Below are 27084 nucleotides of genomic sequence, written 5' to 3' on the forward strand. Positions count from 1 at the left end.
CATGGTCCGACGACCATGGATGAAGTACTGGCTGTCCAGAGTCGGACCCAGAATGGGCCGCTCGCCTGTGTATCGGTTGGGGACATCTCTACGATGCTGATCCGACTCCGCTTGGGATGGTTTCCTGTGGACGGGACACTCGCTTCTGTCTTGGATCCGCTTTGAACTGAACTCTTGGAGCCACTATGGATTGAACTTTCACAGTATCATGTTAGACCCGCTCGACATCCATTGCTTTCGGTCCCCTAGAGGGGGGGTGGGGGTTTCCCACATTTGAGGTCCTCTCCAAAGTTCTCATAGTCATCATTGTCACTGGCGTCCCATTGGGTGTGAATTCTCCCTGCCCACTGGGTGTGAGTTTTCCTTGCCCTTATGTGGGTTCTTCCGAGGATGTCGTAGTGGTTTGTGCAGTCCTTTGAGACATTTGTGATTTAGGGCTATATAAATAAACATTGATTGATTGATTGATTTGGAATGACTCGGTTATAAGACAACCCTGCGTATGAGGTGTGTCAGAGAAGTTCCAGGATTGGTGACTCAATCCTCTTGGAGTTTAATGAACGTCCTTTGATTGATTGAAACTTTTATTAGTAGATTTCAAAGTACAGTACATATTCCGTACAATTGACCACTAAACGGTAACACCAGAATAGGTTTTTCAACTTGTTTAAGTTGGGGTCCACGTTAATCAATTCCTCCCATGTCATCCTTTCATGTACTTCTGTAAGGATTATTTCTGATCGTCTGCACCGACATCGTCATTTGCATTTTTCAATGACCCTCTTGAGTTTGGGAAAGACAAAATAAATCACACACACAATACGAGTGAGTAAAACAGTTACTACCACTTGGCCAGGAATTGTCAGATGCTAAAGACACGAGCTATGTTTACATGCATAAAATCAATCAATCGATCAATCACCCAATCAAAGTTTATTTACATAGCACTATATCACAAGTGTCTCAAAGGGCTGCACAAGCCACAACGATAGCCTCTGCGCAGATCCCACATCAGGGCAAGAAAAAACTCAACCCAATGGGATACAATTGGAAACCTTGGAGGGGACCACAGATGTAGGAACCCCCTTAAAATCCTCTGTTTACATAGACACTAAAAAAACTGACCCAAGAGTTAATGAGAAAAAAAACAAAAACATTTGAAAATGTGCACAGTTGCCTTTTTTGGGGGGGGGGGCAGTAAAAGAAGAAATTACTCCCGCTTATGTTGTAAACAAACTGACTTTGATCAAAAAAATTAAGATATTAAATATTTAATTCTAACTGCAGTGTTTTTTTTCACACTTGCCAAAAACCCTTACCCAGAACATTTGTAAACAATGTGAAAAACGGCAGGAAGCTGTAATTCAACAAACCATGGACCAAAATCTAAAAAGCTAGACAGGTTTAAAGTCAAAACGGTAAAAGTGGTTCTGACACTACCGTCTTTCAGTTTTACCATCTGATCGATGACTTTATGGGAGATGGTGCGATCTTGTGAACAAGCTGGAACGTGAATGCTGGTAACAGTTTCCTATTAAGTTTTACTGTGAGTTAACTTGAGTTAATGTAACATGAACAGGTGCTTATCTCTCGGAGGAAACCCAGTTCTTAATACTTTCCTCCTCCAAACCAATACCCATACCATTGTTCGACAATGGCTGATCTCCCATTAAGTCATCCATCGGACAATAAAACTGAAAGCTGCTGGCGTCAGAACCACTTCAAACTTGGTCGATGGCTGGGTGAATTCTGACTTCCTACAATTTTTCATGAATGGGTTTGTACAATTTGGTGTTTCCAGCCTTTCAAACATCAAGGTGTTCAACAATCTTCAGTTTCCTTAATGCTTCTGGGAAGAAAGTAATATGGGTAAAAGACCAGTTCTGGTTTCCTGATGCTGAGTTAAATTCATATTTTAACATCCCTTTTCGTAGGACAGTTGTAAACAAGTTGGCACATGAATGCTGGTTTCACATAAAGTTTTACTTAGAAACTATTGGTTAACTTGAGTTAGTGTAACGTGAACAGTTGATAGCTTACCGGTGATGCTGCTGTCTTGCTGATTAGACTCTGAGTGGACGTTAAAACTTTGTTTCTCTTAACCAAAAATGCCATTGTAAGAAAAGTTCAGCAATTTATTGATTGGAACTTTTAATTAGTATATTGCACAGTACAATACATATTCCGTAGAATTGACCACTAATAAGGCAGGTTGCATTTTCAAGAATGTAGTAACATGAGTCAATTGGGGGTAAAAAAACAATGTATTTCAGCAAGAAAAGTTGTATATTATTTTAGTGATCATGTTTATTTCAGTCATTGTATCACCCAACCGACTGAAGTACTGATATTAACCAAAACTAACCCCTCCCCCGCCCCAACCCCCTCCACATCCCACCCCCCCGGATTGTAAATAGTGCAAATAATTCAATGTATAACTGTATTATGCTGATAGAATATATTTTTGCCATCAATTCATTAACGTGGACCCCGACTTAAACAAGTTGAAAAACTTATTCGGGTGTTACCATTTAGTGGTCAATTGTACGGAATATGTACTGTACTGTGCAATCTACTAATAAAAGTATCAATCAATCAATCAATCAAAATGGTAACACCCGAATACGTTTTTCAACTTGTTTAAGTCAGGATCCACGTAAATCAATTCATGGTATGGCCGATCTCCTACTAAGTTATCCATAAGACGGTAAAACTGAAGGTTGTCTGGGTCAAATCCACTTATTCTGATTTCAAACATTTTCAGCGAATTTTAATTTGGTCTATGATTCGTAAAATTACGTCATCTTGTAGTTTTTCATGGATTTGTTTGGACAACTTGGTGTTTCAAGGCTTTCAATTAAAGGTTTTACTCTAACCTTCTGTTTTATTTTAACGTTTCTAACAAGAAAGCTGTGTTGGCATCAGGCCACTTTTTCTTCCTTCCCGTCAAAGTTGCTGCTGTGCGATAAATATTTGGCTGTCTTCGAAGACAGAAACGCAAGTGTGCTGATTTAGCATTTATAACCCAAACCACGAAGACATAATCTGAATGGGTGCGTACATTGACACCTATAAACACCCCTCCCGTTCGGAATTAAATGTATTTCTAAATTGACTGAATTGGATCAGAATCTTCCGATTGACTTATTTGTATGAGACATTTTTAATGGCCCTTTATTCCAAATATTTGTGTCCATATAAACATGGCTATTGTGAGCAGGTGCTGTCACTTTGAAGCATTTATGAGTTTTCCTGCCACAACTGTCCTCTCATCTTGTGCACTGGACAAAACAAGTGAAGTGAAGTGAATTATATTTATATAGCGCTTTTCTCTAGTGACTCAAAGCACTTTACATAGTGAAACCCAATATTTAAGTTACATTTAAACCAGTGTGGGTGGCACTGGGAAAAGGTGGGTAAAGTGCTTTGTCCAAGGACACAACGGCAGTGACTAGGATGGCAGAAGCGGGAATCGAACCTGCAACCCTCAAGTTGCTGGCACGGCCACTCTACCAACCGAGTTATGCCGCCCCAACAAATGCTGCAGGATCTTTTTGTAGAGTGTCTTTAGTGTCATCGGCCCAGGAATTTTGCTGGTTATATTGTTTGAAAAACATTTAAATTATAGTCAACAGTATCGATCATTTTTAAATTCCATCCATCCATTTTCTACCGCTTATTCCCTTTCGGGGTCGCGGGGGCCGCTGGCGCCTATCTCAGCTACAATCGGGCGGAAGGCGGGGTACACCCTGGACAAGTCGCCACCTCATCCCAGGGCCAACACAGATAGACAGACAACATTCACACTCACATTCACACACTAGGGCCAATTTAGTGTTGCCAATCAACCTATCCCCAGGTGCATGTCTTTGGAAGTGGGAGGAAGCCGGAGTACCCGGAGGGAACCCACGCATTCACGGGGAGAACATGCAAACTCCACACAGAAAGATCCCGAGCCTGGATTTGAACCCAGGACTGCAGGACCTTCGTATTGTGAGGCAGACGCACTAACCCCTCTGCCACCGTGAAGCCCCATTTTTAAATTAAAAGTTATATAATCTATTCCATCAAACCTTCTTGTCTTGCTTTACAACCTTGAGCACCACGTCAGCGGTATGTGTAAGTGACAGGGATATATATATACATAGTTGTGGTCAAAAGTTTACGTACCCTTGTGAAGGACATTATGTCATGGCTGTCTTGAGTTTTTCAATAATTTCTACAACTCTTATTTTTTTGTGATAGAGTGATTGGAGCACAATTTTTTGTTGGTCACAAAAACATTCATGAAGTTTGGTTCTTTTATGAAATTATTATGGGTTAAATGAAAATGTGACCAAATCTGCTAGGTCAAAAGTATACATACAGCAATGTTAATATTTGTTTACATGTCACTTGGCGAGTTTCACTGCAATAAGACGTTTCTGGATGAATTTTTGATCACTACTCTTGACACAATTGGTACAGTTTAGCTATATTTTTTTGTTTTCTGACATGGACATGTTTCTTCAGCATTGTTCACACGTTTAAAGGGGAACATTATCACCAAACCTATGCAAGCGTTAATATATACCTTGATGTTGCAGAAAAAAGACCATGTATTTTTTTAACCGATTTCCGAACTCTAAATGGATGAATTTTGGCAAATTAAACACCTTTCTGTTAATCGGTCTTTTAGCGATGATGTCAGAACGTGACGTCACCGAGGTGATACACCCGCCATTTTCATTTTCACATTACAAACACCGGGTCTCAGCTCTGTTATTTTCAGTTTTTTCGACTATTTTTTGGAACCTTGGAGACATCAGGCCTCGACGGTGTGTTGTCGGAGGGTGTAACAACACTAACAGGGAGGGATTCAAGTTGCACCACTCGCAAGAAATCTGCCGCCAGACCCCCATTGAATTTGCCAGAGTGTCTGCACATTTGACCGGCGATGCTAAGACGGACATGGCACAGAGATGTATGGATAACCTGCAGAGGCATTTGCAACGATTAAGTCAACAAAATCACAAAAGTGAGTTTTGTTGATGTTGTTGACTTATGTGCTAATCAGACATATTTGGTCAAGGCATGACTGCCAGCTAATCGATGCTAACATGCTATTTACGCTAGCTGTATGTACATTTGAAACTAGATACCCACATTTAATGCGAAACAAACACTTACCAATCGACGGATTTTAAGTTGCTCCAGTGTCACAAGATGCGAAAGTCCTGATCGTTTGGTCCGCACATTTTACCGGCGATGCTAATAAGGCAGCCATGCTATGGGCCACTTCATTAGGTACACCCATGCTATGGCCGAATAGCGTCAATAGCTATTCGCTCAATAGCTTCAATTTGTTCTTCAATTTCGTTTTCACTATCTGCCTCCATACTCCGACCATCTGTTTCAATACATGCGTAATCTGTTGAATCGCTTAAGCCGCTGAAATCCGAGTCTGAATCCGAGCTAATGTCGCTATATCTTGCTGTGGTAACCGCAGCACTGTATGACGTCACAGGGAAATGGACAGTCGCATCGCAATTACCGAAAATCAAGAACTTTAAAGCTTTTTTTATGGATATTCCGGGAGGTGTAAAATTTTGAAAAAAACTTTGAAAAATAAAACAAGCCACTGGGAACTGATTTTTATTGTTTTTAATCCTTTTGAAACTGTGTTAATGTTCCCCTTCAAGTCAAGGATTTGGGAAGGCCATTCTAAAACCTTATTTGTAGCCTAATTTAGCCATCCCTTTACCACTTTTGATATGTGTTTGGGGGTCATTGTCCTGTTGGAACGACCAACTGCGCCCAAGACCCAACCTCCGGGCTGATGATTTTAGGTTTTCTTGAAGAATTTGGAGGTAATCATCCTCTTTCATTGTCCCATTTACTCTCTATAAAGCACCAGTTCCATTTACAGCAAAACAGGCCCAGAACATGATACTACCACCACCTTGCTTGACGGTTGGCACGGTGTTCCTGGGAGTAAAGGCCTCACCTTTCCTTTTTCAAATTCCTATTTATGGGTATTGTGGCCAAACAGCTCAATTTTGTAATATATATATATATATATATATATATATATATATATATATATATATATATATATATATATATATATTAGTGTGTGTGCCTCACAATACTGAGGTCTCGAGTTTTATCCCTGGGCTCGTGGTCTTTATATTTGGAGTTTGGATGTTCTCCCTGTGACAGCGGGGGTTCCCCCCGGGTACTCCGGCTTCCTCCCACTTCCAAAGACATGCACCTGGGGATAGGTTGATTGGCAACACCAGATTGGTTCTAGTGTTTGTATGTGAGTGTGAATGTTGTCTATCTGTGTTGGCCCTATGATGAGATGGTAACTTGTCCAGGGTGCACCCTGCCTTCCGCCCGAGTGCTGCTGGTTTGGGCTCCAGCACCCCCGCGACCTGGAAAGGGACAATCGGTAGGAAATGGATGGATGCATATATAATTTTCCGGTCAGTGCAATATAAATCAATATTCCTGAAAGCAAACACTACTACACATGTATACCATAATTGTCATCATCATCCATCACCATGTGTGCAAGAAAAAAAAATTACTCATACTGGCAACATCTATGATTTCATGAGGGGTGAAGGGGAAAAAAGACATTAGATGATGGTTTGTTTTCCGCCTAAAATGCAAATGAGCTTCCCTTTTGGAGACAAATAATGTCGAGATTTAATTAGACGGCCACAGGCACTGATTAGATGATTGGACAAATTGAAGTTGAATAGAATCTGTTCAGTGATGCTGAATTTCTTTATTTTAACGTCCCTCACTGATCATGGTTTAGGGCAACGACCAGAAGGGCAACATGATCGTGGCCTGGTAAAGATTTTTTTTTTTTTAAATGTCATTCAAATCTGTCAGTCATAAAATATGTCATCATAAATGTTAAGAACATATACATTTTGCTGTGAAGTTAACCTTCGTCTTGTGTTAGGGTCGGCACCGACCCGTTTTTGTTTTTAAATGCATAAAAACACCACATACATTTATTTTTTTGCATCAAAGCTTTTTGACTTTGTCAGGAACCTCTTTGTCAACAAAATAAAACATTTTAATTTTTTTCACTAAATTATAAAATGCTCTGGTAGAAATTATGCCCTTGGTGTTGTTAGGGTCGGTTTCGACCCAGTTATAAAAATAAGATGATAAAGCAATGATAAGAGCCAAAACTGAACAGACTGACAGCCAGCTCCTCTCCCAATCATGTGAGCTTTAGTGGATTCTCATTTTACCTTGTTATCCTGTACAAAAACAAACAAAAGACGGACACTTAAAGTGTCACTTTTTGCCACTCTGATTTTGTTTTTTTTATTAGTTTTGGAACTAGTAATCTATTTCTCTTGGTTTCATTTGCTTGATTGGTTGTTGGTTGTTTTTTGTTTGATGTTGGATTTCTGTTGCTGAAAAAAATATGTTTTAGCCTTTTTCTTGAAGTAAATATATATGGGTCGAAATTGACCCGTAACACCATAGATGTTACTATAGTTAAAATTCTTAAAATGAAAAAATAAATAAAACACATTTATTCAAGAGATGTGTTTTAATACCCCTTAGTAAGAGTTAGGTAACACAACAACCTTTTTTTTATGTGTATGATTCCCTTGAGGTTCGTTTTACCATTTTTAAAAATTGAAATCGAGGGGTATACTGACAAAAAAAGGCCCAATGGCCCAATGGCCCAAACCAAAAATATTAAAACCAATATTTTCAAGGATAAGGAGGCCTAACGAGGTAACCAAGAGATGAGAAACAAATTGGATGATAGATAATTGTTTTTAATGTATTTTACAGCTGATTTAAGACATGGGTCAAAACCGACCCGTTAACATAAGAGATGTTAACAGAAAGCTAACACAAGAGGAAGGTTAAACAATAAAGTGGTTTGGATCAAATTAGGAATGTGTAACACAACTTACACTCCATGCATGTTTAATTATTCCTGGCAGGGGCAAACCCAGCATTGAACACTTCACTGTTCATTTAACACGGACTCATTAAAGCTCACTCTTATGCAATCCCACACAGCGCCAACATTTCAGAACCAGGATGAGAAGATAGTCGAAAGGTAAAAATACGAAACATCTATTTGTGGCAACATTGGACAAAGTTTTGTTTAAGTTTCACTTTTGTATCTCCACACATCCATCCATTTTCTACCACTTGTCCTCACATTTGGGGTCGCGGGGGTGCTGGAGCCTATCCAAGTTGCATTTGGGTGGAAGACGGCGTACACCCTTGACAAGTCGCCACCTCATCACAGGGCCAACACAGATAGACAACTTTCACACTTACACACTAGGGCCAATTTAGTATTGCCAATCAACCTATCCCCAGGTGCATGTCTTTGGAAGTGGGAGGAAGCCGGAGTACCCGGATGGAACCCACACAGTCACGGGGGGATATGCAAACTTCACACGGATAGACCCCGAGCCCGGGACTCGAACCCAGGACCTTCTTATTGTGAGGCACATGCACTTAACCCTTGGCCATCGTGCTGCCACTTTAGCTTCTCATAACACATAATTGTGTTGCATTCAAGGAACCTTAATTTAAGTCCGAAACAGAGGCATCACTGTTTTCAAAGACAGGGGAGTCTTAAGATACACTAATACAACATTAAAATTACAATAATGATTGTGATAAATGATAATCCTATATGAATCAGAAAATATCTACCTGACATCATGAAGTAAAGAGAAACTTCACTAATCATATTTCAGTGAATGATAACATAAAACACATTCATATTCTGGCTACTCTATATCTGTTGGATTTACCTTGCAAAAAAAAAACATAATATTGAGAACACTTTAAGCGAGGTTTAAGACACCCTAGAAAGACCAAATGATACCGCTGGCTTGACCCAAAAAAAAAAAGGGTCATGACCAACCAGCAAACTCTGACGCAGAAGTTGTTTGGCGCCACCTGTTGGTTTGCGTTTTCAAATCTCAATAAATATAAATCCTGCTTGGAATTTTTTTTTAGACTAATTTGGTCAGTGCGGAATAAACCCGGCATTGGCTTACCGTATTGTATTTTCTTAACCTTTTTGACCTCGGGACTCAACGTTTCCACTACAGAGACTCAAATATAAAATATTAACACTTTCATTTGTATTCAATTATTATATCAAACTTACTTACAGTCGATGTAACCGGAAAAAACTTATCAAATGCTAGTAAAAAATGTGCTAATCACAAATTTTATTGTCAAGGCTTACGTCAGGCTAATAGAAAAAGTAAGTACCGTATTTTCCGGACTATAAGGCGCACCTAAAATCTTTTCTCAAAACTCGACAGTGCGCCCTATAACCTGGTGCGCCTAATGTAAGGAATACGTTTGGTTGAGCTTACCCACTTCAAAGCTATTTTATTTGGTAAACGGTGTAATGACAAGTGTGACCAGTAGATGGGAGTCAAACATAAGACCCAGTATGATGGGTCTCAAGTAAACAAAACCAGCATTTTAAATCAGTGGTCCCCAACCACCGGGCCGCGGCCCGGTGCCGGGCCATGGCCCAATTGGTACCGGGCCGCAGAATGTTTTTTTATTAATTTTTATTTAAAAAAAAAAGATAAAAAAATAATATATATATATATATATATATATATATTTTTTTATATATATATATTTTTTTTTTCATTAAATCAACATGAAAAACACAACATACACTTACAATTAGTGCACCAACCACAAACATCTCCCTTTTTCCTGACAAAAACGTCCCTTTTCATGACAAAGAAAAAAAAAATTAAAATAAAAAAGGGATTACCCAGCTGGGCGACGGGACAAATTATTAAGCGTTGACCGGTCTGCGGATACAAAAAGGTTGGGGACCACAGTTTTAAATGATCCATTGAAATATAGAACATTACACACGGCGCTCAAAAATATATCAAAATGTTTTAGTACGACTTTGGTAAGCTATGAAGCAGCACCGCTTGATGGATTGTACTGTGCTTCAACAAACGAGTATTATTATAGTGTGTGTATAAGGTAAGACACATTATCTGGCGTTTCGTCCGGCAACATTATGCAAAATAAACTTTTCTTACCCTCTAGTACCTGCTGATCCGTATCTGGGATCTGCATGAATCCTGAAAAATTGCAGGCGTCCGTGCCGGTGCTGTAGTTGATAGGCTTCTTCTTTTTCTTTATTTTCTTGTTATGAGACATTCATCCTCTGCTGTTGCCATTTCTAAATAAAGTAGTGTAAAGTTCTTACTTATATCTGTCAGTAAACGCACCATGAAAGCGCTAGAACATACCGGTGTAGTAAATGTACTCTAATCACGCAAGGAAATTTAGTTATTACAGTTCCGGTTGGACGGTTTTTCATGGGATACATTTCCGGTGGGATTGTTTCCAGATGAGGAGATGCTGCTCCATTATTGATTTAAGTAAAGTCTGAATTTCATTAAAACAGTTAGCTCCATCTTTTGACACGTCTTCCACCCCCGTCCTTGCACGCTACACCACTACAACAAAGATGACGGGGAGAAGACGCTGCCGAAGGTGAGCCACGTGAATAAGACGGTCCACAAAACGGCACATCCGTAAGAGGAATGAACATGATCTGTAAAACAATCAATGCAACATTTTGACCAAAGAACCACCATTACATGTTATGTAAACCACAAGGAAGTACTTTCTATTTAGAAAACAAATGTAATACGACTCCTTTAATGCGCCCTATAATTTGGTCTGCTTAATATATGAAAAAAGATAAAAAATAGACCATTCATTGGCAGTGCGCCATATGGACTGGAAAATACAGTAATAATCACATATACTGCAAAATAAGGCACGCATAAAAACTGATGAAAAATAAATGTCCATACAATTACGCAGTGCTAAAATAAATCCATCCATCCATCCATTTTTCTACCGCTTATTTCCTTTTTGGGGTCGCGGGGGGCGCTGGTGCCAATCTCAGCTACAGTACACCTTGGACAAGTCGCCACCTCATCGCAGGGCCAAATTTTCACTAAATTAAAAATAAATTATACAATGTTTCCTAAAGAAAATGCCGATAAATTAAAGTGTAAATTTAAATAAAGCTTAACATATTTTTTGCGCTCAAGAAACTTCTATGACTTTAGCTCTAGACTGCTTCTGTTTGTTTGATATTGGCATTACTGCCACGCGTGGTGGAAAAGTGTATTAAGTCTCACCTTAAAACTCATCTGTATACTCTAGCCTTTAAATAGACCTCCTTTTTAGACCAGTTGATCTGCCGCTTCTTTTCTTTCTCCTATGTCCCCCCCTCCCTTGTGGAGGGGGTCCGGTCCGATGACCATGGATGAAGTACTGGCTGTCCAGAGTCGAGACCCAGGATGGACCGCTCGTCGGGACCCAGGATGGACTGCTCGCCTGTATCGGTTGGGGACGTCTCTACGCTGCTGATCCGCTTGAGATGGTTTCCTGTGGACGGGACTCTCGCTGCTGTCTTGGATCCGCTTGAACTGAACTCTCGTGGCTGTGTTGGAGCCACTATGGATTGAACTTTCACAGTATCATGTTAGACCCGCTCGACATCCATTGCTTTCGGTCCCCTAGAGAGGGGGGGTTGCCCACATCTGAGGTCCTCTCCAAGGTTTCTCATAGTCAGCATTGTCACTGGCGTCCCACTGGATGTGAATTCTCTCTGCCCACTGGGTGTGAGTTTTCCTTGCCCTTTTGTGGGTTCTTCCGAGGATGTTGTAGCCGTAATGATTTGTGCAGTCCTTTGAGACATTTGTGATTTGGGGCTATATAAATAAACATTGATTGATTGATTGATATTACAACTGAGTACCGCTGCAGACCAAACGGACCACAGTTGACAAACCGATATTTTTGGCCACCCTTTGGGGGGAACTCGTGACGCAACCCTGCCCTATGTTTAAGAAATACTGCTGTAGATGATCTCCACAGAATAGGAATGAGAGTCTACTAAATGTATATCATCGCGATTATGTCATGATCATTACCCTTGTGATCCACAATGTCAGCACAGCATTGAGTCTCATCAATGAACATCCAATGAAATCGGATGTTCATCCGGGTGACCTTGCGCACATAATGATATGTCTGCTATTTCAGGCACTTCTCCTGCAAAAGCAACGCATCTTTCCCCGTCAGTGATTATTAATTTTATTAATTGTAGCTTTTAAAATGAGATGGGTCGACATTAAACCCTTTTTACTTTTACAGCCGGCTTTAACGCGCTAGCTCACTCAGTGTAGGGCACCAAATTTAAGGATAGAAGACATTATCACCTTCAGTCTCTCATATTTTTTTTGCCCCCAGAGTCAAAACGTTGATGTGTTCCTTTGTCCTTCACACTCCCATTTGTATGAACCCTTAAGATTAAAAGCTACACGTAAATGCAGAGTGGCTTAATCGGCCATAACTCACCGCACCGGCAGAAAACGAAGCCCGCTTCATGCTCTATTAGAGACAACTGGATTCAATGAACCAAGCGTCAGTAATTGGACTTTGAGTGCATTTGCAATAGAAAAACCCAAGGACTTGCCACGACAGGGTACCGTTTCTGAACATATCCCCGAGACTGTAAAAGTATTCCAGGATCTTTGCATTTTTCTCTCTTTCAGACTTATCAGGTTCTTCACATCGAGGAAACGCCATTCTCCACGCATTTTTCACCCACCCCTTAAAGGGGAACATTATCACCAGACCTATGTAAGCGTCAATATATACCTTGATGGTGCAGAAAAAAAACCCATATATTTTTTTAACCGATTTCCGAATTCGAAATGGTTGAATTTTGGCGAATTAAACGCTTTTCTGTTTATCGGGCTGGAGGCGATGGCGTCAGAATGTGACGTCGCCGAGGTAATACAGCCGCCATTTTCATTTTCAACACATTACAAACACCGGGTCTCAGCTCTGTTATTTTCCGTTTTTTGGACTATTTTTTGGAACCTTGGAGACATCATGCCTCAACGGTGTATTGTCAGAGGGTGTAACAACACTAACAGGGAGGGATTCAAGTTGCACCACTGGCCCGAAGATGCGAAAGTGTCTGCCGCCAGACCCCCATTGAATGTGCTGGAGTGTCTCCACATTTTACCGGCGATGCTAAGGCAGACATGGCACAGAGATGTATGGATAACCTGCAGATGCATTTGCAACAATAAAGTCAACAAAATCCCAAAGGTGAGTTTTGTTGATGTTGACTGCCAGCTAATCGATGCTAACATGCTACGCTAATCAATGCTAACATGCTATTTACCGGCAATGCTAAAGCAGACATGGTACAGAGATGTATGGATAACCTGTAGATGCATTTGCAACTATATTACATTTCCTTCCACCCACATTTAATGCGAAAAAAACACTTACCAATCGACGGATTTAAGTTGCTCCAGTGTCAAAAGATGCGAAAGTTCTGATCGTTTGGTCCGCACATTTTACCGGCGATGCTAACGCAGCTATTCGGCCATGCTATGGCTATGAATAGCGTCAATAGCTATTCGCTCAATAGCTTCAGTTTCTTCTTCAATACTTTCATACTCCAACCATCTGTTTTAATACATGCGTAATATATTGAATCGCTTAAGTCGCTGAAATCCGAGTTTGAATCCGAGCTAATGTCACTATATCTTGCTGTGGTATTCGCCATTGTTTGTTTATATTGGCAGCACTGTGTGACGTCACAGGGAAATGGATAGTGGTTTCGAAGATAGCGAAAATAAGGCACTTTAAAGCTTTATTTAGGGATATTCCGAGACCGGTAAAATTTTGAAAAAAAATTCAAAAAATACAACAAGCCACTGGGAACTGATTTTTATTGTTTTTAACCCTTTTGAAAATGTGATAATGTTCCCCTATAAGTGAGGGATGAGGCAAAAACTAATCCCGAACCCTGTGTAGTCTGGTGCAGCGTTTTTATAAACATATCTACTCATCTCCTCTTGCATTCGGCATCCTCCATAATGAAAGAAACAAGGCAGAGGCAAAGGGAAATAGGTCTGAGGGGACAAGCAATTCCAGAAGTATTAGAAGGAGCTGACTTCCCCGTCAAACACTCTTTATTCCTCTTATTTGCCCCAATGGAGGGAATGCACTCTCAATGCATATTTCAATATTAGTTAAGGGGGTATCTCCAAAACCGTTGGGCTTGACTTGTGTTAAACGTCTCATGGTTATTCCCCATGCTTTTTTTGCATTATTAAACTACAAATCATTGGACTGAGCAATGTGCAAACAAGTGGAATGAAAGTACTTGTGGTTGCAGTGCAGCATCTGTTTTCTTTCAGCACCTCTACGAAGTCGTTAACACACTGCCAGCAGTGCTATAAAAAAACATGTATGCATTGTTACTATGTCAACAAAACAACCCACAAAGGGAACACAATCATCTTTGTTGTTTTTTGTACACAAATCTCAAGAAAAATGCATCTTCATGCATTTGCTAAAAGTGAACAAATACGAATGTTTGTGCTGCAGGTTATCCCCGTTACACAGTGATTGGCGACCACGGCTCAGGAGAGCATCATCTGCGAATCCAGCGTGTGGAGCTGATGGACGACGCTGTGTTCGAGTGCCAGGCCGTCCAGGCTGCCATGAGATCCAGGCCTGCCCGCCTCACTGTGCTCGGTAAGTCTGCGTTATACTTCACAATACAGTCAGGGATGGGCGCCGGAATCCGGTTCCATGATGGCACCGGTTCTATTGAAGCCGTTGGGGACCTAGTGGCTCAGATGGTAGAGCAGCCATGCCAGCAACTTGAGGGTTCCAGGTTCGACGCCACCTTCCGCTATCCTGGTCGTAGTCCATCAGTCTACCCCACGGCAGTGGTGGCAACAACTGTAGCTTACCACCATCGTGTGAATGTGGAGTGAATGAATGATGGCTTTTCAGTTCTCAGTTCATAAATCTAATCCAGTAGGAACCAAATTATACATTCACGCGTTCATTTCGTCTCGCATTGACTATTGCAAATCTCTTTTCAGTTTTTTCAACAAATCAACGCTAAAGATATTTCAGACTGTACAAAATGCAGCTGCAAGACTTTTGACCGGTACACCCAAAACAGCCCATATTGCCCCCGTTTTATCCAGTCTTCATTGGCTTCCAGTTAAATTCCGCATTACAATACAAAGGTCCTGCAGTCCTAGGTTCAATCCCGGGCTCAGGATCTTTCTGTGTGTTTGCATGTTCTCCCCATGAATGCGTGGGTTCCTTCTGAGTACTCCGGCTTCCTCCCACTTCCAAAGACATGCACCTGGGGATAGGTTGACTGGCAACACTAAATTGGCCCTAGTGTATGAAAGTGAGTGTGAATGTTGTCTGTCTATTTGTGTTGGCCCTGCGATGAGGTGGCGACTTATCCAGGGTGTGCCCCGTCTTCCGCGCGATTGTAGCTAATATAGGCGCCAGCGCCCCCCGCGGACCCAAAAAAGGGAATAAGCGGTAGGAAATGGATGGATGGATGTAGTTTAAGATTTTAATCCTGACATTCCGAACGTTGCATAGTGGGGCCTGTCAGTACATCACTGACTTGCTATGCCCCTACTCATCAGGGCGCAGCCTCTGGTCTTCAGGCCAGGGTCTTCTCGTTCTAAAACCTGTGGAGACCTGGCTATAGTCCCAGACTCTGGAACAAATTGCACAAGCCTCTCCGTGAAACTTTTAGGGAAGATTTGAAAACTTCTCTTTTGAGGAAAGCTTTTAGTTAATGCACCTTCTAACTATTATTTTAATCCACTGTTGTTTTAAATCTAATTGTTGTTTTACTTCACCTATGTTTTGTACAGCGCTTTGTGATTTTTTTTCTGTGAAAAGCACTTTACAAATAAATATTACTTACTTACTTACTTACTAACTTAAAAAAAAAAAGGAACTATCGGTGCTTCATTTTGGTGTTACGTGAATGCAGACTCGGCAACCTGCAACTAGTTCCCAAAGGTCTTGGAAGTAATGTAGCGACCCTACAGAAGCCCAGACTTAGTACTGCCCTTAACAGCAACCCTCATAACACCGCTGGCTAGTAGCCACAAAAACAACAACTCAGCACTTCCTCATTATGCACCAATGACAGTCACAGCGAGTAAGGTTGAATTCACCAACCCCCGGAGTTATGAGCATTGATGTTACAAAATATGCTTTTTGCACAATCTGCACATGTTCTGTATTGCTGCAATAATTATGACAATTTGTGGTGCATTGTTTTACTTGTTTTGAAATGATTACTTAGTTATAATTTAATTTACGTACAAACGTAATTTGATTTCAATTACTTTAACTTAAATGTCACAAAATTGCCTAATATTAAAAGTATTTTTAGAATACTTTTTTTATACATTTTTTTCCTGCATCAGATTAATCAAACTTGAATTGCAATTCATCATGATTAATCACACGTTAGTACTCACTTGCAAAATTTAAATTAACTTAAAAAAACATCCCAATATTTGGAGAAAAATTCATTTTTTATTGTCATGAATTCATACAGGAACATTTTGCACATTTGTTTAAAACAGTAATTATGGGTGTCAAAAAAAATATTTTCAGATAAATCGCGATTCTTAATTAGATTAGATTAGATTAGATAGTACTTTATTCATTCCGTCAGGAGAGTTCCTTCAGGAAAATTTAAATTTTCAGCACAATCCCATTCAAGATCAGACAAACATTACAGGGAGACAGAACAGGATCGCTGACGGGTCTGCCGGCTTCCAGCGCCCCTTACAAAAAAAAGATGAGATGCAGGTAAACAAGGTGGGGGGGGGGGGTGAAATAGAAGATTTAAATTAAATTAAAAAAAATTGGTCTTAGCCTGGGCCTTGGAGAGGGGGTGCAGACTGAGGCCAAGGGGAAAAATAAAATAAAATAAAATAATAATAAAAAAAAAAATTAGAACATTAAACAATTAGAACAAAATAATAATTAAAAAAAAATTAGAACATCAAAAAATTAGAACGATTCTTAAATAATAAAACCAAAAAATTTAAATATATTTTTTTCATTTTTATTATTAGTATTTTCTGTTTCAAAATCTGCCTTGTCCAGCCCCTCAAGCAAATCATATTGTTGATGCTGATGCCCATATTTGCTGTACATATTTACTTTAGAAAAGAGAAATGTTGGATAATTTTCTTGTTGCCTTATTTGTATTTGACTTTATTAAATGTTTGGGAAGCATTTTATTAAACAGAACCAGTTGTGTTTTAAGTAAAAGAGAAATTGGTTAGAGCTATTTATCAATTTTATGGAGGAATGTAGGTAATCATAGAACTGGCATCCAATGTTATTGAAGAAAAAGTATAGCTTTTGAATTGAGAATCATTGTGAATCGAGAATCGATTCTAAAATTAATAGCTAACCTGAGGAATATTCCCATTAAGATGAAGAATAACTCATAATCCTCATGAAGAAAAGGGTAGGGATGGGGCAAGTGTCTTCATGTCCTTCTGGCCATTTTTGGGTCGTACATAGCTGTCAAAGTGTACCAAGTTGTCGGAATACCTATTCAGCCTTCTTCTGTCCAGGTGAGATGCATGATTTCTGATCTAGAAGCGAGGTAGGAGCAGACCACACAATGTTGTAAACATAGGGACACACAGAAGTGATCACAGCGCCGCTATAAATAGTGTGTCTGCGTTTGCGCTTATAAAAACAATATTACTAATACTTGGTTAATATGCAAGTCACATAATGTAAACGGAGTGTTGGCGGTTTGTAAAATATATTTTTATTGGGTTTTTTGGGAGAGCAGAGTTTTATTTACGAGTTAGAAATTCCCCAAAAGACTGTGTTTTCCCTTTAAGTAAGGTAAAGAAGCATATACAGTTGAAATAAATTGTGATTAATCTGCCTGTATATATAATATGTAAAATATACAATATATGTAACTATACGATATTTTTTGTGAATATTCACGAGTTAACGTGTTATTTGACTGCCAAAATAATAATGTTTCTTTACAATAATATGCTTATTTTCCATTACTTTACTAAACGTCTGGCCTTTTTAAGCACTGGTATTGTTTTTCAAATACCGATTTGGCACTAGAATTGGCTAAAATGTAAAAATCCATCCCTATAATGAAGTAAATGGTGCATTCAAAAACAAATAACTGCCGGGTCAGAGATAATTAGAACTAACACCTGTGCAGCCTCTTAATGTAGTTGTTTTCACCATTTTGTCCACAAGAACTCCATAGATTGGTTTGCATTCAGCAGCTTTATTTACCTCTGCATGAGCTTCCAAATATCAGTTGCACTACTAAACTGTTGGTATCCAACAGACATTATTAATGCTAAGCAGTTATCTCACCATGGCTCAGTTGGTAGAGCAACCATGACAGCAACTTGTAGGTTCTGAGTTCGATCCCCAGCATGGCAGCTACCGTCATCACTATGAATGAGTGTGAATGTGCAAATTGTGTCAAAGCCCTTTGAGTACCTTGAACTTATTTTAATGCAATGATTATGTCTCGTTTTTATTATTGTCTAACATGTGGAGATAGGCTCCAGCACTTCCCGCGACCCCAAAAGGAACAAGCGGTAGGAAATGGATGGATGGAAGTTGGTCTGAGGCCATTGGAAACTTTGCACGAACAATCACTCAAAATCCTTGACCGAAATCCACACCACCATCACTGTTTAGTTCTCCAAAAATATAGATTGTTAAATGTTGCTGATATTCAAAGATTAGCATCAATAGGAATGGCCCATGGAATCCTAAATAACACTGCACCGGCGCCACTTAAGCAATTTGTCCAATTCACATCTGCTGTGACAAGTAGAAACACATGAGCCTCCACCAGGGGGCAGTGTAGCGCACCCAGATGTAAAACCTGTTTTGCAAAATCACAACAACCCCACAACAAACTTGAAAAGTCTCATAAGTTACTCTTCATTCACAATTGAAGTTAAAAAGTGGCTTTGGAGCAATCAAAGCTGCTCACACGGTCACTAAGGTGGGCACTATGTTCGACATGTCATCTTTATTTGTATTATAGTTATGCATGAGAACATTTTGTTGTGAGGTGTGTGTGTTGAAATCATGGTTGTTTTTACAAATGACGGATGTGAACAAGAGCATGTAGTGTCTATGAGTGATGATGTACATGAGGTGTGGTTGTAATGTATAATGAGCATGAGTCAAAGAAAGGGCATTTTATGACTTTCCTTAATTTGATTACATGCTATAGGGCAGTGGTTCTCAACCTTTTTTCAATGATGTACACCCTGTGAATTGTTTTTTAATTGAAGTACCCCCTAATAAGAGCAAAGCATTTTTGGTTGAAAAAAAGAGATAAAGAAGTAAAATACAGCACTATGTCATCAGTTTCTGATTTATTAAATTGTATAACGGTGCAAAATATTGCTCATTTGTAGAGGTCTTTCTTTAACTATTTGGAAAAAATATATAAAAATAACTAGGGATTCAATTCTAAATAACGATTTCTACACATAGAAGTAGTCATCAACTTAAAGTGCCCTCTTTGGGGATTGTAATAGAGATCCATCTGTTTTCATGAACTTAATTCTAAACATTTCTTCACGAAAAAAATCCAAATTTATGGAACATGTCCACAAAAAATCTAGCTGTCAACACTGAATATTGCATTGTTGCATTTCTTTTAACAGTTTATGAACTTACATTCATATTTTGTTAAAATATTATTCAATAAATATATTTATAAAGGATTTTTGAATTGTTACTATTTTTAGAATATTTTTTAAAAATCCCAAGTACTCCTTGGGATACGTGTACCCCCAGGTGTACACGTACCCCTATTTGAGAACCACTGCTGTAGGGTGTACCCCGACCTTCCGCCCGATTGTAGCTGAGATAGGCATCAGCGACCCCCAAAGGGAATAAGCGGTAGAAAATGGACGGATGGATGGATGCTATAGTATAATTTTATTGCTGTAATTTTATTGTTGTAATTTTATTGCGGAGCTTCACGGTGGCAGAGGGGTTAGTGCGTCTGCCTCACAATACGAAGTTCCTGCAGTCCTGGGTTCAAATCCAGGCTTGGGATCTTTCTGTGTGGAGTTTGCATGTTCTCCCCGTGAATGCGTGGGTTCCCTCCGGGTACTCCGGCTTCCTCCCACTTCCAAAGACATGCACCTGGGGATAAGTTGATTGGCAACACTAAATTGGCCTTAGTGTGTGAATGTGATTGTGAATGTTGTCTGTCTATCTGTGTTGGCCCTGCGATAAGGTGGCGACTTGTCCAGGGTGTACCCCGCCTCCCGCCCGATTGTAGCTGAGATAGGCACCAGCACCCCCCGCAACCCCGAAAGGGAATAAGCGGTAGAAAATGGATGGATGGATAATTGTATTGCATTATTTTTGTATCTCTTTAATTTAGGTAGCCAGCGACAGCAGATGGAAATTAGCTATAATCTGGTGCAGAACATATCTGTCTTTGAGCTTAATGTCTCTGTGCACGGTCCCTTTAAATAAAGACTAAACTAAACTGAAGGTAGAAAAGTGCAATACAAGTATAACCCATTTATCTCTATTTTTTTTACAATATCCATTCTGTTGCTGCTTTGTTATGCCATATCCTCCTAAGAACTATAGATGATGCTGGTTATCAAACACATTTATGTTTAGGTGCAACTATCAGTCAGTGATGTTTAAACTAGTGATTTGGATACTCATTTCCAGCCAGTTTTTCCCCACTGCTAATCATCTCAACTTTGCCAGCAAGGCGTTACTTTATCGGGCCTTTCAAAGGCGTCCTGCCGCTTGCCACGGCTCCCCCACCTTTGACCACAGAGCGTTGCTTTTAAAAGATAACTTGGAGTCAGCCAGCCAGTTGAGAGCGAAAAGCAAACGAGGCGAGAGTTGGGAGAATGCGGGGTGCCTGCCGCGCCGCATCCTCGCCACGAGCGACTGATCCACCTTATTGATCTGGCCTAATGAAAAGTGAAACTAACGATTTGTAGAAAGGGGAAGAGGGATGCAGCAGAAACGGAGAGAAAGGGAAGACAAATTGAAGCGTAGTGTTTCTTTGGCCGCTCTGCAAATGGATATGAGTGAATAATCATTGGTACTTCCATGCGGAGCTTAAAAGCTCTGTTGCACATTTTGATTTTCCTCTTTTTCCTGCTGTTTGGAAACTTTTTATCAAAATATTATGGTATGTTATTTATCACTGTTTGATAATTAGTTAGCAGTTCCCCCAAAAAACATTTTAATCATTGTCTACGGCAGTGTTTTGGGTTAAAAATATTTTTTGCAAACCAGTAATTATAGTCTGCAAATGATGTGTTGTTGTCGAGTGTCGGTACTGTCTAGAGCTCTGCCATATCAGTAGGTGGAAGCCGGTAGCTAATTGCTTTGTAGATGTCGGAAACAGCGGGAGGCAGCATGCAGGTAAAAATGTATCTAATGCTTAAACCAAAAATAAACAAAAGGTGGGTGCCCCTAAGAAAAGGCATTGAAGCTTAGGGAAGCTTATGCACAACCAAACTAAAACTGAACGGGCTACAAAAGGAAACAAATACAGAATGCTGGACGACAGCAAAGACTTACTGTGGAGTAAAGACGGCGTCCACAATGTACAACCGACCACAATGTACAACCGAACATGACATGACAATCAACAATGTCCCCACGAAGAAGGATGAAAACAACTGAAATATTATTGATTGCTAAAACAAAGTAGATGCGGGAAATATCGCTTAAAGGAAGACATGAAACTGCTTCAGTGAAATACCAACAAAAAAAGAGAAAAATCCACCAAAATAGGAGCGCAAGACAAGAACTAAAACACTACACACAGGAAAACAGCAAAAAAGTGAAAATAAGTCATGATGTGATGTGACAGGTGGTGACAGTACACCTACTTTGAGACAAGAGCTATAGTGATGCATGCTTGCTTATGCTTTAAGATCATATCCAACAATTGCGACAACCGCATTTTACTGTTAAGTGAGTTTCAATTTTAAATAATTTCTGGTGGTGGGGTGCCTCCGCATTTTTTCAACGCAAAAAATGTGCCTCGGCTCAAAAAAGGTTGAAAAACACTGGTCTACGGGATGTTATCAGAGGGTTGGCTCATGAGCAAAGTGAGAAAGCATTAAATTTTAAAGCAAGTCTGGTTAAAGGTGCATTTTAAGGGACTGAACTCTACTTTTGCTGTTACAGTCCGCTCGTATTGGGAGAATCCAGTGGATGTAACTGTTCCATCAAGGCTAAATGAATTTTAATTTCATCCCCCCATTACCAGAGGTGGGTAAAGTAGCCAGAAATTGTACTCAAGTAAGAGTACTGTTACTTTAGAGATTTATTACTCAAGTAAAAGTAAGAAGTAGTCACCCAAATATTTACTTAAGTAAAAAGTATGTTGGGAAAAAATTACTCAAGTACTGAGTAACTGATGAGTAACCTGTTTGTTTAATGATTACGGCAACAAATAATGCACAAAAACATAAAAATAGCAATGAGCAAATTCACAGCCAGGAATATCTCTTAAGCAACTAAAACAATATTATATATTAAATAATAATACATTAAAATAAAATAAAAATTAAGGCAAATTGAGCCACAATAACTTAACAGCACCATAGGCTCAGTAGGCATTGATTGATTGATTGATTGATTGATTGATTGATTGATTGAAACTTGTATTAGTAGATTGTACAGTACAGTACATATTCCGTACAATTGACCACTAAATGGTAACACCCCAATAAGATTTTCAACGTTTATCAATTACTTAATAAATGACCAAGTCGAGGTGATCTACCTCATATATACATACACATACACACATATCACATATATAGATACCTTTATATATACAGTATATAATTTATATTTATTTATTTTGCCATTTTTGTTCACATGTTGAAGGTGTTTTAATGAATATACATGCATGTTTAACATATAGATTCCTCTCTTTAATGAAGACAAAAATATAAGTTGGTGTATTACCTGACAGTAGTGCTGATAACGTCCCGGTTTTCAAATGGAGGAAAAAAAAGTTGCTCCTTCCTGTCTAATACATCATGAAAGTCGTTGGTTTTTGGCATCTTATTTGTCCAGCTTCCATATTCGTTTTTATACACTTTACAAGAAATACATTGGCGGCAAACTCCGTAGCTTGCTAGCTTGTTTGCTCTGGCTTTCGGAGACTCTTATTTTGTTAGCGCAGGCGCAATGGAGCGGCACTTTTATTGTGAAGACAGGAACTGTGCGATCACTTTTTGGCTTAAGGTTGGAAGTACGGTTGAAATAAAAAGTGTCTTTTTTCGTTTACACTTTTGATTGATTCATTGATAGATTGAAACTTTTATTAGTAGATTTCACAGTACAGTACTTATTCCGTACAGTTGACCACTAAATGGTAACACCCTAATAAGTTTTTCAACATGTCGGGTTCTACGTATGATGGTCACGTGACCAGCTGGCTGTTTGATTGGTCCAACGTCACCAGTGACTGCATGTGATTGGTGAAACGCAGGCATGCGTAGTTCCTACTTTGAATGCGTGTCTGACAAAATCAAAACAAACAAAGCGTGCATTAACAGATCGATTAAAAAAAAGTAGCGAGTAGCGACCTGATTGGAGATAAATGGAGCGGAGTAAAAGTAGCGTTTCTTCTCTATAAATATACTCAAGTAAAAGTATGTTGCATAAAAACTACTCTTAGAAGTACAATTTATCCCAAAAGTTACTCAAGTAGATGTAACGGAGTAAATGTAGCGCGTTACTACCCACCTCTGCTCATTACAAATGTTTTCACACACTTGTGAAATAGTTTTTAAATTTAAATGTTTCATATTGAATTTAATTGTAAACATATTTTTCACAACAACAAATTCATGGAAATATTTTGTTTAATGCAAACTTTTTTTTTTTTATGCATCCAGTCATAATTTGAAGCCAGTACTCTCAGGACAAGCACGAACATTGTGCACCACGGAAGGCAGTGATACTTGGTGGGGCAAACTTCCATGATAACTCTTATCAGTGACAGAGCAGGAAGCGGCTAGGAATATGCTTGGAGTAAAACGCCCTGTTGTTTATCGATTAATATTTTACATATTCTTCACCCGCCCTATGTCAACGTGACTTGGGTGAATTGTGGCAACACAGATGTCCAAATTACTGTGTAATTATGCGATGAAAAGAGACGACTTTTAGCCGTAACTGGTGCTGAGCTACTATTTCCTGACAGTCCGTGACGTAACGCGCACGCGTCATCGTTCCGCGACGTTTTCGACAAGACACTCCGCGGGAAATTGAAAATTGCAATTTAGTCAACTAAACTGGCCGTATTGGCATGTGTTGCAATGTTAATATTTCATCATTGATATATAAACTATCAGACTGTGTGGTCGGTAGTAGTGGGTTTCAGTAGGCCTTTAACTTTGCACTATTTTTTTTTTTTCGCCGTGTGACTCTCAAATCATATTCCCCGTAACGATTTTGCACTAATTCCACATTTTTGGAGTCTTTCATCAAATACTCATAATTAAAGCTAGGAAAAGCAATGCTTATAAATGACTTTAGAGTGCAATCAACAGGGAGTGCCGTAGTCGGGTTGACTGCATTTCATCAGAATAAGAAATGGGAAGCCTTTATCACCTATTTAGCTGATTGAGGGTGAGAGGAATTTATCATTCCTCCTCATTTCCACATAAGCCCCTAATGGAAGGTGTTTGTTTAAATCCCCTGCCAAGTAAGTTGAGTGTAGAATGCAGTGCCGGGGGGGGGACGGGGGTAACAGGGGGGCTTCATGCTGATGCCGTGCATCAGCATGAAGGCCTGTGTGACTGCAAACTCCAAGCTGTCAATTACTTGCCCGCCAAAACAGGGTGTGTTTATTGACATGACAGAGATCTACGACCTCACACACCTGCGCCAATGTGCATACACACACACACACATTATTTTATTTGTTACTTCTTGGGACCTCCAAAAAATGCCTACCTCTTAAGACAGGGGTCACCAACGCGGTGCCTGCGGGCACCACGTAGCCCGTAAGGCCCCGATAAGTAGCCCGCTGGCCTGTTCTAAAAATAGCTCAAATAGCAGCACTTACCAGTGAGCTGCCTCTATTTTCTAAATGTTATTTATTTACTAGCAAGCTGGTCTCGCTTTGCTTGACATTTTTAATTCTAAGAGGGACAAAACTCAAATAGAATTTAAAAATCCAAGAAAATATTTTAAAGACTTGGTCTTCACTTGTTTAAATAAATTCATTTATTTTTTTACTTTGCTTCTTATAACCTTCAGAAAGACAATTTTAGAGAAAAAATACAGCCTTAAAAATTATTTTAGGATTTTTAAACACATATGCCTTTTTACCTTTTAAATTCCTTCCTTTTCTTTCCTTACAATTTCAATCAATGCTCAAGTAAATTTATTTTATTTTATTGTAAAAAATAATACATTTGAATTGAATTCTTCATTTTAGCTTCGGTTTTCGACGAAGAATATTTGTGAAATATTTCTTCAATTTTATGATTAAAATTCCCCAAAAATATTTTGGCAAATCTAGAAAATCTTTAGAATCAAATTCAAATCTTTTTAAAAGTCTTTTGAATTTCTTTTAACATTTTTGTTCTGGAAAATCTAGAAGAAATAATGATTTGTCTTTGTTAGAAATATAGCTGGGTCCAATTTGTTATATATTCTAAGAAAATGCGGATTGGATTTTAAACATGTCATCAAAATTCTAAAATTAATCTTAAATCAGGAAAAATTACTAATGATGTTACATATATCTTTTTTTTAATTTTTTCAAAAAGATTCAAATTAGCTAGTTTTTCTCTTATTTTTTTCGGTTGAATTTCAAACTTTAAAGAGTCGAAATTGAAGATAAACTATGTTTCAAAATTTAAGTTTCATTTTTTCCCTGTTTTCTCCTCTTTTAAACCGTTCAATTAAGTGTTTTTTTCATCATTTATTCTCTACAAAAAACCTTCCGTAAAAGAAAAAAAAATGTTCGACGGAGTGACAGACAGAAATACCCATTTTTTAAAATATATATATAGATTTATTTATTAAAGGTAAATTGAGCAAATTGTCTTTTTCTGGCAATTTATTTAAGTGTGTATCAAACTGGTAGCCCTTCGCATTAATCAGTACCCAAGAAGTAGCTCTTGGTTTCAAAAAGGTTGGTGACCCCTGTCTTAAGGTGTGTAAAGATTTTTTACAACATTAAAACATTTTTTTTGCGGGGGGGGGGGGGGGGTCTTATTTGTAATTGGGGTTATAATCTTCATTATTTACTTCAGGTTATTACAGTATGTCTCTATATAATTTTTAAATTTTTTTAATTTTATTAATTTTGGCCAAAGGGGGCACATTTCAATTTATTACACACACTTTTACATATGTTAGCCAGAGAGGCAGCACTTTTAAAACTGAAACACAGGCAATTTGAAAAATCCCTCCTTTTTGCGACCACCCTAATTTTGATAGATTTCACCACCAGGGGTGCAAATAAAACTTTCTCTATTAGATGCAACGGGTTTCCGTATAGAGACCATGATTTATGTCCTAACTTATTCACAGGTCCTCATATGAAAGGTACTTTTACTTGTTGATGTCTCAAGAATGGTATAAATACCAGTACACATATACACAAAAAAACTAAAACATAACCACTTCTTTTAGCAAGCTGACAATGAATTAATCCAAAACGCCAAACTCTATATTTAATAACATTGTATATCTCCAAAAGCCTGTGCACGTCTGGACTGCGATGAGCCCAGACGCAACACAGAATGCCCTCCTCCTCCTCCCTTTTATGTTTTATTGAGTTTGTCCTAGAAAAACACACAGCTACACTGACCTAGACGGACCTTAGCTTGCACAGCAAAGCAAAATGCACATGCTTAAATCAAATAAGAACAAATAAGAGGAAAAAAAGCGATATTTTCTTCTGGGAAAAATGACTAAAGCTGTGTTATTGTGTACGTCAGAGTTCATGTGCGTTCAAAGGAGAACTGTTAAGGGTCCTAAACTTTTAATCAAAATTACACAAACTATTATTAAGTCTGTCATCAGTTCGAAATGTGATTGTTTCACTGTTAAAAAAATGACCCCTGGATTGCTAGATGCTTTAAATTA

General features: G+C 38.9%; 1 protein-coding gene across 7 annotated transcripts in view; it reads left to right on the forward strand.

The window, feature by feature from the left end:
• The window catches only part of kirrel3b (kirre like nephrin family adhesion molecule 3b), a 587440-nt gene that overhangs the window by 330406 nt on the left and 229950 nt on the right, over positions 1 to 27084 (forward strand). For all 7 annotated transcript variants that reach the window (XM_061878745.1, XM_061878746.1, XM_061878749.1 and 4 more), the window contains exon 5: positions 14479 to 14628. In XM_061878745.1, the coding sequence (XP_061734729.1) occupies positions 14479 to 14628 (150 nt within the window). The remainder of the gene's footprint in view (positions 1 to 14478; positions 14629 to 27084) is intronic.

Source organism: Nerophis ophidion, linkage group LG18 (genome assembly GCF_033978795.1).
Source record: "Nerophis ophidion isolate RoL-2023_Sa linkage group LG18, RoL_Noph_v1.0, whole genome shotgun sequence".
Classification (NCBI taxonomy): domain Eukaryota; kingdom Metazoa; phylum Chordata; class Actinopteri; order Syngnathiformes; family Syngnathidae; genus Nerophis; species Nerophis ophidion.